At 49.6% G+C, this 13661-nt stretch overlaps 1 protein-coding gene across 1 annotated transcript in view; it reads left to right on the forward strand.

Moving 5' to 3' along the window:
* The window catches only part of LOC119455115 (uncharacterized), a 41296-nt gene that overhangs the window by 7002 nt on the left and 20633 nt on the right, over positions 1-13661 (forward strand). Inside the window, exons 2-3 of the mRNA XM_037716593.2 lie at positions 1495-1940; positions 10966-11063. Coding sequence (XP_037572521.1) covers positions 10994-11063 — 70 coding nt within the window. The 5' untranslated portion in view covers positions 1495-1940; positions 10966-10993. The remainder of the gene's footprint in view (positions 1-1494; positions 1941-10965; positions 11064-13661) is intronic.

The raw sequence follows: 13661 nt of genomic DNA on the forward strand, positions 1-13661 counted from the left end.
TACGCTGGAATGATTACCGGACACGCAGCCAGCTCCAGCTGTGGTAGCAGACGACGACGACGAACGCGGAATCATTGGCATGAGCGCGTGCCGAGCACGAGCACCAGCGCTAACCGAGGGGCGCCAACGAACCAACTGCGGAAGAAGACGACGACGCTCGAGCCAATGCTGATGATGATAGTTTTCTGTGGACAGGCAATTTCGCCTAGCCTAGACTGCTGTTTCTCTTAAAGCGAAGCTTTCCTACCTTTGCCTTCGTTTGCCGAAACAAGCAAAATAAGAGGTGAAAGGCAGAGAGGTTAACCAGGTTAAGTGTCCGGCTGGCTGCTCTGCACAGGGGGATGGGGTAAGGGCAGAAAAAATAAGAATACAAGAGAGGATGCAAAAATTTATAACAAAAGAACACATCGGTTCTCACATTCTATAGTTTTTCAATAAGTCCTGTTTCTTTTAAAAAGCATATTAGTGCTTTTAAAGCAGTTCGTGCCGACTTCGGCTGGAACCAGGTCCTTTTCCGATCTTTCGCTGTCGAGCTGTACCATAAAATCGAAGGTAACGAAGAAGATTTTTGTTAGGTGGCACGAGCACAAGCCGAAGAAGGAGTTCGTATCGTTCCGTGCCGTTTTCTCACAACGAGTCCCTGTCCTTTCTGCTCATACTCCAAGTGTCGTCGTCGAGAGGCAAGAAGGAAATCACTTTTCCCACTCGCACCAAAGTTATTGTCAAGCGAAAGAAACGCGCGCAAGGTAAAGATATTTCTCTCTCTACCAAACGGCACTGCGCCTTTTTGATCAGATTAACCCTTGAAGCCATCTAGGACACAAGCCCTAAACTCTCAGAGCACTTCAGGGTCAGGTGCAATGCGCCATCGAAGTGACCACCGACTCCTTTGTGCTTCGCGTTACTCTTCACCGAGCAGTCGTAATGACGAGCATCCGGCGTGATGAATCCGGTACCGAGTTGTCATTGAAGATAGCGTTTGGTCATCTACCACGATGGAAGGATCCCCAGGAAGCGATGAGAGTTTTATTATTACTCGTCAATGATACAGATGCGCCAAAATACGCAAAAGTCACGAAAATTTGTCGTCTTGAGCAGACTGTAAACGTCAAAGACGTTTTCTGTTCGCATGATTTTAAAGTTCACAGCTTCACTGACAACCCTGTGAACAACGCCCCCATGTTGTAGTTGAATCATCTTGTAGTTTCTAGACTTTTAAGCTTCATACTTTAAGCGCCTCCTTAGTCATTTTAGCGTTTTAGTTTTAGTGTCGTAGCCGTGTGTGTGTACGTATTTTACTTCAGACGATAAAACAATGTGGCTGCGAAAAGGTGATATTTTTTGCCATTCAGCAACGTTCTAGCGGAAATTTCAGGATCGTTGCTTATTCTTATACCTGAAGCCAATGGTTACCTGAAAGCGCCGGTAATGCCTTATGTCCAAGAGGTGCCTTATGTCAATTTGATGACCCGTAATTAACACGTCCGCGCCCAGGTGACCGGACGATGAAATCGAAAAAAGCCACCTCTCGCAAGGCCAACTCCGCCGCGGCCGCCCAGGACGGTCATCGCAGCGGAAAGAAAGATCTGGCGGCGCTGCTGCACTCTACGCCCTCTAGAAGAACGCGGGCTTCGCGCAAGGCGCACAAGTCGCCGACCACTGGCGCGAACGTGGCGTCGCCGCCGTCACCGCTCACGGTGCAGGGCGGGTTGCAGCCGCCGCTTCAACTGCAAGTCTACTCGGCACCGTTCTTCGGCCAGCTGCCCGTCCACCAGACGTACCTGATGACGCCGCCGCAGCAGCCCGCCGCCTACTTGGCCGTCGGCGAGGCTCGCAGCGAAGGGAGCGAGGCGAGTCCCTCGACCTCCGCCGAGCCTGAGGCCGTCCTCATGTTGCCGGGAACGGGTGGCCTGCCGATCAACGCCGGCACGATTTACAGGGTGCGTATGACGTCGAAATTTTGGTACGAATAGACAAAACGACTTTTGCAGCTCCATACAAACTCTTCGCAGGCATACATCGAGAGCATGTCTCAAAGAGAACCCCTAAAGGCCCAGTAGCCCGCAAATAGTATCACTGCTTTTATTGTGATCGCAATTATATGGACACTCCAAGCGCATTTCTGCCGTCATCGTCGTCGCCGTGAGGTCCCGCATAAAGTCCAACGGCGATAAAATCGTCGCTGCCCGCCGTACACTGTGTGTGCGAGTGAAAGCGCACGAGGCTGAGCCGGCAATCGCGGCTCAAGATAGCGCACGCGAGGGAGGAAGGCAGGCCGGAAGCGCGAGGTCTTTCGCGCGCGAGGCACGGGGGCGAGGCGATGGAGAGGGAGAGGTGGGGGGTGCGTTCTGCTCCGTCGACTGCTACTCACAGCGTGGCCGCGCGGGCGCCGTATCTTGAAAGTGATCCGCGATGTGGGCAAAGTACGCGCCCGCGGGGGCCTCATCTTCTAAGCGATCTGCGATGGGGACAAATTGCATGCGCCGAATGCCGGTAGCTTTGCATTGAGGTTAGCATTGAAGCGAGACGAGAGACAGCACGAAGGTCAATTTTCCCGCTGCTGCTGGCGCGCTTTCTCACTCCGGTGTTTTCACAGCGAGTTTCCGCGGTCATCGAGCGAGATGTGTTCATGTTTACCTGTGCGCGCGTGACACCGTGCTTGTCTATTTAGTTAGTAAGCGAACGTTTACAACTTTATACGGCCCATTAAACTACTATCCTTGCTTCTTATAGCTCTCTACTAATTTGCTATCGCAATCGATGCTTCGCCTTTCGGGCGAAACTGTGACTTCTTTTCTCGTGAATTCAAAGAGCACCTATGCAGATCTCCTTGATCGAGACACGTTCCCGCCTCACATGAAAAACAAACATGACTAAAGCGACTGCGCACGTACATGAGCTCGTAGAAAACGAAAAACACGTGGCCGAATTGACATGCACGGCACGCTAAGCCACGATTTATTAACAGCGGAGCTGTTTAAGCTGACCGTCCGTCCATGGGGCGTCTACAAAAAAGTCACAGGCCTGCGCGGCACACGCAGCACAGTCGCAGCATAAGCTGGTGGAGCGACTCAAGAGTAGCTCCAATTTGGCCACCACGCACAACAGGGTCTTCGCGGCAGTCTGTTCGCCTCGTTTGCACGAGAACGATCTGAACTGTCCGCCCGGAGTCGACGGCGAGCTGCGGCTTCTAATGCTCTCTGCACAGCAGTTTCCTGAGCCCGATCAAGCCTTACAACTGCAACTTACATGTCGGGCACCGTAACTAGACGGCACCACCATAGCAGCGGAGGCTGGGGATCGCGTTTTTTTTTTTTTTTTTTTTTTTTTTTTTTTTTTTTTTTTTTTTATTGCGCGCATCGTCTGAATGGCATCTCGTCGTCTGCGCTTGCGCAAATGTGTTTGCAGGCGCCTTAATTGGATGGCGCCACCATAATGGCGGAGGCTCCTTTCGTCTGCGCCTGCGCGCCAGCCTTGTTTTAGGGCATTTTTGCGCTGCCCGTTTGCGAGCGCTTGCGTGGCTCAATGGTAAAGTATCCGACTCCCGCTCAGTGGGCCTGGGCTCGATCCCGGCGGGGACCGGGTACTTTCTTTCGCATTTCCGGCGATAGCGGTTGTGTACAGGGCCACCGCCGCCGCCGACGACACCATCGCGAACCGAAACGGCTATTGGAATGAGCACATAACTGCTTACGTTGTAAAACCCTCGCTGAACGACGACGTCACCACGCGTTGCCTAGCAACCACCTCGTGGAGCGGCATGTGCTTCGCCTCCTCTCCGTGCCATGCACATGTTGCCTTGACATCGGCGTTAAGGAGAGGGAAGGAGAGCATGCGCGCGGCACGCGCTATGCTCTGGAGAGAGAAAGAGGGGAAAAAATTACACCATCTTCCCGTAGGGAAACCCTGCGTAGTATGCGAAGCAGCCATGGGGTCGACTCAAGGTAGTTTCATCAGCTGTATAAACTTGGACATGCAGCAGCACCAGCAACGCGCAGAACTGTTGTCGACGCCGTCGGCGTTTTGCCCGCGTTCGCACCGAACGCGCGCGGCGTTGGTGACTGTTGCCGGTGCCTCTGGTGCCCGGACCGTCGCGCCTCTAACCTAAGCTGCTTCGCATTATCGCGCGCGGAGCCGCAGGTGTTGCCATTCGTTGCGCAATCCGGAGAGCAGAGGAGCGTCCGAGAGGAGAGGAGTTGAGACAAGGAGAGGAGAAGAGGGGGAGAAGGGAGGAAATGAGATGAGACAAGGAGAGGGGAGGAGGATGCGCATGCGCTGTAGGGGGCGGACGCCGCACGCCGGAGGGAAGGAGGGAGGGAGGGAGTGACATATCCCCGACCATAAGATCATCATCAGCCTATATTTTTATGTCCACTGCAGGACGAAGGCCTCTCCCTGCGATCTCCAATTACCCCTGTCTTGCGCTAGCCTAGTCCTACTTGCGCCTGCAAATTTCCTAACTTCATCATCCCATCTGGTTTTCTGCCGACCTAGACTGCGCTTCCCTTCTCTTGGTATCCATTCTGTAACCCTAATGGTCCACCGGTTATCCATCCTACGCATTACTTGGCCTGCCCAGCTCCATTTCTTGCGCTTAATGTCAACTAGAATATCGGCTATCCCCGTTTGTTCTCTGATCCACATCGCTCTCTTCCTGTCTCTTAACGTTACGCCTAACATTTTATTGCGATAGCAATTATATGGACACTCAAAAGCAGATTTCTGCCGTCGGCGTCGCCGTCGCCGTCGCCGTGAGGTTCCGTATGACGTCATTTGGAGAAGAAATCGTCGCCGCGCGCCGAACGCTGTATGTGCGAGTGAAAGGTCGCGAGGGGCGCGTCTTTCACGGGGAGTGAACGCACGGCGGAGAACAAACGCGCGTTCTGCGCCGTGCTCGCTTAAGGGCTGCAGAAGTAGGCGTCTCTGTTCTCCTTCACAATCGCCATGTATGTAGAGCAAACGCGCCTTCTTCCGACGAGCGAGAGGCCGTGGGGGAGGGGGAGGGAAGGGAGGCGACGTTTAGCTGCGGCACGCAGTGCCTATTTATATCAGAGGCTCCGGCAACAGTCACCAACGCCGCACGCATTTTGAGCGAACGCGCGCAAAACGCCGATGGCGTCGACAACAGTTCTGCGTGTTGCCGATGCTGCTGCATGTCCAAGTTTATACAGCTGATAAAGCTAATATCATTACTCCGTATAGCTCTCTACAAGTTTGCTATCGCAATTGATGCTTCGCCTTTCAGGTGAAACTGCGACAACGTTTTCGTTCCATCGCTCTTTGTGCGGTCCTTAACTTGTTCTCGAGCTTCTTTGTTAACCTCCAAGTTTCTGCCCCATATGTTAGCACCGGTAGAATGCAATGATTGTACACTTTTCTTTTCAGCGACAGTGGCAAGCTCCCAGTCAGGATTTGGCAATGCCTGCCGTATGCACTCCAACCCAATTTTATTCTTCTGTAAATTTCTTTCTCGTGATCAGGGTCCCCTGTGAGTAATTGACCTAGGTAAACGTACTCCTTTACAGATTCTAGAGGCTGACTGGCGATCCTGAATTCGTGTTCTCTTACCAGGCTATTGAACATTATCTTTGTCTTCTGCATATTCATCTTCAACCCAATTCTTTCACTTTCTCGATTAAGGTCCGACCATAAGATGCTTCGCATCTAATAAGCGTGCGCGAGAGAGAAAGAAATTGTAGCAGCACCAACGAGGCAACGTGCAGAGCTGCTGCAGACGAAGTTCCCTTTTCCCCGCGTTCGCGCCAAACGCGCGCGGTGTTCCCGACTGCAGTAGGCGCCTCTGGAGGCGGCTCGGCAGGTTTCCACCAGCCACGCCCCGGCAAGTGTGGAGGCGCAGCTTGGCCGTGATGTCACCGGGGAGATAAAGCTCGGAGCCATCGCGACGGGGGCAGAACTCTCGTTGACTCTGTGTCCAGTACACGTAGCCTTGCCATGGGACGACCAAAAATCCGGACACCCGAAGAAGCCGCCACTCATATAGAAGCGCGTGGCGCGGCCAAGCGAGAATCAGCGCGTCGGCGGCGAGCCGATTCGGAATACCGTGCCTAGCAGCACTTAGCATTTCCGCACAAAACTTAGCCAAACCTAGTAAAACCTGGAAGAAGCTAGGTCGATTACCAGCTCCGCTGTGTACTCCAGCCTTGCACCACTAGTGCAAGCTGCCCACGTCGTTATCACAAATACAATATAACGATTCACAAGACCCCGGAAGCTCGACAGAAAGATATCCGTTTCTGCAGCATTGTTATGATGGCATAACGTGGGATTGTTTTCCATGAAAGCGGCGGGGACGCGAGCTTTCATATAAGAAAGGCCGGTTCCTGAATGAAACTTGAGCTGATGTTCTTAGCATCTATCACTCAAGTCTCCGGAACTTTTGCAGAACTTCAACTGCAACACAAACCTCATTCTCAACACATCTCATCCCTCAATTCCTTCAAACCAGACTTCCCTATTACGATCTCTTTATTATGAAGCTTGGTACTAAAGATAGCGTAAAAAATTTGGCTGTTGCGTGCCGTCGATAGTACATGGTGGCCCGGTCAGCACGGTAATATTGGGTAATATTAGGCAATACCTGGATTGACCTATGCGTCGTCCTGCTTGGTTGGAGCAACTTCGAGGAATTTTATAATGAAGAGTCACTCCATTCATTTATCATCGCCACTAGATTGCATACCCATAAGTAGTCCTTTTTAGCCTCCAGTTCATACCATTCGACGGCTTTTCAGGACATTACAAACACACATAACCGCTTATAATAAAGAATAGGTTGTGAATGTTATTTAGGTTTTGTCGCACGGCATGGCCCAAAGCTTAGGGATTTTAAATACATAGGAAATAGTGCAATAAAAGATTTTGCTTTGGCCGTAACTTGTGAGCCTGGCATGCAGCACAGTTAAACCGTAAGAAATGCTAATACATTGGTGCAACGTGCTTTATAAACGGACATGCTTATTACGTCATAGAAACATGTGCTAGGCATTCCTACGATAGCTCACTAATTTCAACACCAAATAGGCCGCTAAGTGTTTGGGGTAACAATTTATATTTACTAGTGCCACGCCCAGCATCTGCTGCTGCTTTCACAATAAACGACTGCGAAAAACACCTTAAATCCACAAAGTCAAATTCTATTCCACATCAAGGAACATTAAAACGACTTTTTCATGGTCATATCTGGCTATGGACGAGAGCACATCTACACCAAACAAAAACAATGTTACGTAAGCTGCTAATCAGTTACTACAGCAGGTAATGTTATAAATGGTGTACCTAACTTCGCACAACTAAAGGCTCACTCCAGAACACTTAAAGGTCAGTTATGTGCATTGCGTTCACTTTTTCGCGCTTAAATCAAAATCCGGAAGTATCGAAATGAGCGTATAAAAATACGTTTGGCTCTCTCGAGTCAAATTATTGCATAAAACGGGTGTGAGACTGCACACGTGACATATTACGTCTCATGTTAGGCCTTCATGGAGCTGCAAAGGTATGGGCGGCCATTGATGTTCACATGCTGCTGCTCGATCTGCTGTTCCGAGCAACAGCTGCGCACATCTCTATGCCCGTCGCGCGGCTGGTGCAGGAGGAGAACGGCCAAGGAGCGCAGTCTGGCACATACTCTGCCCTGGTCGCATTGGGTCGGCCCAAGGCGGCCCTGCGTCACTCGGAACCGAGCTCTGATGCCACGGCCACCACTACTGCCACCATCAACAGCAGAGACAGCGACTCGTCGGCGCAGCAGGGCGTCGTTCCCAACGCCCACAACATCAGACCCTGTACGACCACTTACCACCGCAATACTTACAAAGGCACTACGGAAAAATGATAAAAGTTAAGCTTGGTGGACATATTACACCTCTGGAATGGCGTGCGACGTTTATACTCTGCACCGTTCACAGGCTATGCCGCAAATAAATATTCGCTTTACTTAATATGGAGCATGAGGAGCGACAATAACAAACCCATGGAAATATAAAGCAATAGAACCATTCAATTGCTTGCCTTGTTTGTGCTTTATCATTCAGAGTCACTATTATTCCTCAAGAAGCACGTGTGATTTTCGGCAAGACATTGTTTCTATACATAAAAAACCGGCCTAGGTTTTGAAGCCCTCTCGGAGAACTTCTGTTTTGCGGCATGCCTTTTAGTGCTGTAACCAGAAGGAAAGATTACAATTTGCAGTTTTTGTTTTAAGGTACGCTCTTTCGTAGACGGCGATGGTATATAGCTACCATAGACACTTCTATGGAGATCAATGTGCTTTCTGTGATAGAGAATTGGGCATGCCGAAAAAGGTACTCTCGGTAGCTACCTTTCGGGGATATCATATTTCTCGCAATATCACACGTGACTAGTACCGAAAGCGCGGGAGCCATAGAGGAAAGAAAAAAAATTATGCGGATACGCACTTGTTGTAGTCTCAGTTAAGCGAAGCTTTCGTAAAGCGTTTAACGAAGTGCCATAAAACGTGTTAATCTTCTGCCACACGTTTTGCAGCACAGCAATTTTGTGCCTGCCCCGCAAATCGGCAAGACGCACACAACCCACTCCACCCCCCCCCCCCCCCCCGCTACCCACATGATCACGCGAACGCCAATTAGTGGCCGAGATCTGCCCACTTCGCTATCACCGGATCAGTCCAGTGTACTATTAAACTATCTCCAGGACCAGACCAGGCGGGATAACGTTTATACAAATAAACATACCTGTAAACATTAGATAGATAGATAGATAGATAGATAGATAGATAGATAGATAGATAGATAGATAGATAGATAGATAGATAGATAGATAGATAGATAGATAGATAGATAGATAGATAGATAGATAGATAGATAGATAGATAGATAGATAGATAGATAGATAGATAGATAGATAGATAGATAGATAGATAGATAGATAGATAGATAGATAGATAGATAGATAGATAGATAGATAGATAGATAGATAGATAGATAGATAGATAGATAGATAGATAGATAGATAGATAAGGGGGCAGGGGAGGCGGGAATGCGGCGTCCTGGGGCAGTACGGTGGGACGTGCACGACGGAGCATTCAGAGGTCGGGCCGCTGCATCCTCAGGCGATAAGCGTCCGACCGAGCAGAAGCGCCAAACCCCGGGAAAGAAGACGTAGAAAGTTTCACTCTAATGACGAAGTTTGGCGCTTGAAAGTAGTCTATTTGTCGCAGTGAAACAAAAAAATTAGCAACCGTTTGGTGTTTCACTGCGTAACATGTAGCAATTCTGAGGTGGCACATACCCATTGCACAGGATTAGACTAGAATGGGCGCACACACAGTGGAATATTGAGAATAGCTGACTCGGAGAAAAACAACTAAATCAAAGAAGCCGCTGAATATAATACCTTATTCCATTAGGAGTTTGCTGTGCATTAGGGATGCCTATTAGCCGATATGTTGTGCTGTTCTATATCGGAATTTATTGTTATTTCGCTTTGTTTTCTTACTACACAGAACGGAGTTGCACTGGCTCGTGATTTATCATTAATAATGGAACGTGTCATGAGAGCGTAACTCATAAAGGCATGTGGTCCCCGCGCGAGTATTGTTTCCTAGCACGCAGTTTGGTCATCTTTCTGAGATGCGTATTTCAGTTTATTGATTGTGGCAACTAGCTTTATCCTAGTGGCCACGATTCCGAGTGTTAGTGTTCCATTTATTGAAATTAAACGTGTTGATAATTTATAACATACTTTTTTTCTTATTTCAGCCTGCTGGTAAGTAAAACTGATTATATCGTTTTGAAAAATATGTCTGTTTGATCACACCTAAGGAATTGTTTTTGTGTGCGCAGCGATGTCTAGTTCAACTAAGTTTTTTCAAATATCCTATTTACTCACATAATAAAGCACTTTTCTTTCCCGAAAAATATGCACAAAGTTGGGGGTGCGTGTATTATGCGGGGTAAAATTTTGAGCGATTTTCTTTCCGCAGCCACCTCTAAAAAAGTCGCAGTTTCACCCGGGCAAGTTAAGTGCACTTACGGGGAGTGCACTTCGGGACCTTGAGTGACACTTTAGGCTACGCGGTGCTAAACGGGAAAACGGAGTGCACTCGCCGTAAAGAAACATGGCGACAGACACGAGCGCGTTTTTTGAATATGTAAATAAAAAAGAAAAAAAAACTTCTAAAAAGTGATTGTTTTACGTGGTATTATAAATAAAAACAAACTTAATCTATTTTTTCTCAACAAAAACGTCATTTCTTTTACTATGAGGTGTTGCAAAGTCAATGCCGGCCAAGACGAAGCCAATGCAGCCAATCCAGAACAACATGGCGGCGTGCGACGAAGCTGCGTATACGATAATTTTGTTCATTAGTGTGCTGTTTCGCTTCTCGCTAAACACAAATTATTTTGTGTTTAGCTGTTCAACAACTAAAACGAACTTCTGTGTCCTTTTTTTATGCATTGCATTCTGTACCATTCAAACCGCTGGCGGCGAGGCTACGCACTCGACCAGCAAAGTGCGTTTCGTGAACGCACTCCGACCGGAGTGCACTCTTCTGCGAGTGACACTCCGCTTGCGCCGTTTAGATTTGGCAAAGTGCACTTAAACCGAGTGACACTCTCCGTAAGTGCACTTAACTTTCCCGCTTGACAGGGGTATAACTTGTACGTAATAATTGAATGAAAGAAATGATAAATTAATGGAAGTGAAAGTGGATGAAAGACACTATATGTATGTATGTATGTATGTATGTATGTATGTATGTATGTATGTATGTATGTATGTATGTATATATATATATATATATATATATATATAATTTCCCTTGCAACTACACTTGTCTGTTTATGTGGTCCACAAAACTGTTCTCTCGATAGACACACTATACGAATAACAAACTATGGCACTGCCGATGTGTCCAGGCGATTAGTCGTTTCTCATTAATGTAACAATCTTTTTTTTTCGCAGGTTGTGCAGGGACGGTATCATTACCAAAATGATCGTAGTGCTCGGAGTGCTCTTTCTAATGAACGTGGTCATTGTGGTGCCACTGTACGTAGGAAAGGGTACGTTCTCTTGCAATCACACTTTCGGTTCTGCATTAGTTCCAATAACTCGTCCTTGCATGCTTCTTTTTGGTATAAAGCAAGTTCTTACCCCAGTTCTCCAGTCCATGCAATATCGACAGATTTTCTTTACTTCAACACCCTGACTGAACGAACTTTAGAGAAACTCAAAGAGTGCCCTACCCAGAATAACTCATCCAAGTGGCTCGGCGCATGAACAAACTTCTTGCCATTAGAAAAAAATACACCATCTTCCCGTAGGGGAACCCTGAGTGGTATGCGAAGCAGCCATGGGGTCGACTCAAGGTAGCTTTATCAGCTGTATAAACTTGGACATGCAGCATTGCCAGCAACGCGCAGAACTGTTGTCGACGCCGTCGGCGTTTTGCCCGCGTTCGCACCGAACGCGTGTGGCGTTGGTGACTGTTGCCGGTGCCTCTGGGGCGCCTACCGTCGCGCCTCTAACCTAAGCTGCTTCGCATTATCGCGCGCGGAGCCGCAGGTGTTGCCATTCGTTGAGCATTCCGGAGAGGAGAGGAACGTCCGAGAGGAGGAATGCCGAGAGGAGAGGAGATGAGACAAGGAGAGGAGAGGAGGAGAGGAGGATGCGCATGGGCAGTGGGGGTGTGGACGCACGGCGGTTGGATGGATGGATGGAGGGAGGGAGTGACATAGCCCCAAGCATAAGATGTTTCGCATCTAAAAAAGTTGTCGCAGTTTCACCTGAAAGGCGAAGCATCAATTGCGATAGCAAATTTGTAGAGAGCTATACGGAGTAATGATATTAGCTTTATCAGCTGTATAAACTTGGACATGCAGCAGCACCGGCAACACGCAGAACTATTGTCGACGCCTTCGGCGTTTTGCCCGCGTTCACTCAAAATGCGTGCGGCGTTGGTGACTGTTGCCGGAGCCTCTGATATAAATAGGCACTTGGTGCCGCAGCTAAACGTCGCCTCCCTTCCCTCCCCCTCCCCCACGGCCTCTCGCGCGTCTGAAGAAGGCGCGTTTGTCCTACATATATGGTGATTGTAAAGGAGAAAAGAGACGCCTACTTCTGCAGCCCTTAAGCGAGCACGGCGCAGAACGCGCGTTTGTTCTCCGCCGTGCGTTCACTCCCCGTGAAAGACGCGCCCCTCGCGCTCTTTGACTCGCACATACAGCGTTCGGCGCGCGGCGACGATTTCATCTCCAAATGACGTCATACGGAACCTCACGGCGACGGCGACGGCGACGGCGACGGCGACAGCGACGGCGACGGCGACGGCGACGCCGACGGCAGAAATCTGCTTTTGAGTGTCCATATAATTGCTATCGCAATAATAGGCACTTGGTGCCGCAGCTAAACGTCGCCTCCCTTCCCTCCCCTCCCCCCTCCCCCTCCCCCACGGCCTCTCGCGCGTCGGAAGAAGGCGCGTTTGCTCTACATATATGGTGATTGTAAAGGAGGAAAGAGACGCTTACTTCTGCAGCCCTTAAGCGAGCACGGCGCAGAACGCGCGTTTGTTCTCCGCCGTGCGTTCACTCCCCGTGAAAGCGCGCGCCCCTCGCGCCCTTTCACTCGCACATACAGCGTTCGGCGCGCGGCGACGATTTCATCTCCATTGACGTCATACGGAACCTCACGGCGACGGCGACGCCGACGGCAGAAATCTGCTTTTGAGTGTCCATATAATTGCTATCGCAATAAAAACACCGCATATCCACGGGGTGAATGATGATGAGTGGGCGAAGCTCCGGAGGGAATCATCGGTAAACGGTGAATCTTCCGTGTAATTCGCCCAGTCTCGCCGCACTAAATCGAACGATTGACTTCCACCAATGACACGCGCCATATGTGACGTCATTCCTATTTTATAACAGCGCCCTTAATTATAATTGCACCATCTCCCGTTTAAGGGGACGCTAGCACAAACGCGTTAGAAACGTGCAGCACTCTCTAGTAAGGGGGAGAGGCCACAGCGTCTTACGCAGCCGTTTACACATGCCGGAACGTGCACCGTGTTTGCCGACGCCATCACATGACTGCTGAGAGAGTATAACCACCGTATTCATAAACGCTCCTCGACTTGAACTTGACTTGCCACCGCCTTCAACACGTTTCGAACGCGCTGCCCAAGGCGGTGGCAAGTCAAGTTCAAGTCGAGGAGCGTTTATGAATACGGGGGTAAGGCGGAGAGGCCACAGCGTCTTACACCAGCTTCTTACACGGGCCGTAACGCGCTAGCACAAACGCGTTAGAAACGCGCAGTCTTTAGTTAATGTTGGGTATTTTATTGCGATAGCAATTATATGGACACTCAAAAGCAGATTTCTGCCGTCGGCGTCGCCGTCGCCTAGAGGTTCCGTATGACGTCATTTGGAGAAGAAATCGTCGCCGCGCGCCGAACGCTGTATGTGCGAGTGAAAGGGCGCGAGGGGCGCGTCTTTCACGGGGAGTGAACGCACGGCGGAGAACAAACGCGCGTTCTGCGCCGTGCTCGCTTAAGGGCTGCAGAAGTAGGCGTCTCTGTTCTCCTTCACAATCACCATGTATGTAGAGCAAACGCGCCTTCTTCCGACGAGCGTGAGGCCGTGGGGGAGGGGGAAGGAAGGGAG

This window comes from Dermacentor silvarum, chromosome 6 (assembly GCF_013339745.2).
Source record: "Dermacentor silvarum isolate Dsil-2018 chromosome 6, BIME_Dsil_1.4, whole genome shotgun sequence".
NCBI classification, from domain to species: Eukaryota; Metazoa; Arthropoda; class Arachnida; order Ixodida; family Ixodidae; genus Dermacentor; species Dermacentor silvarum.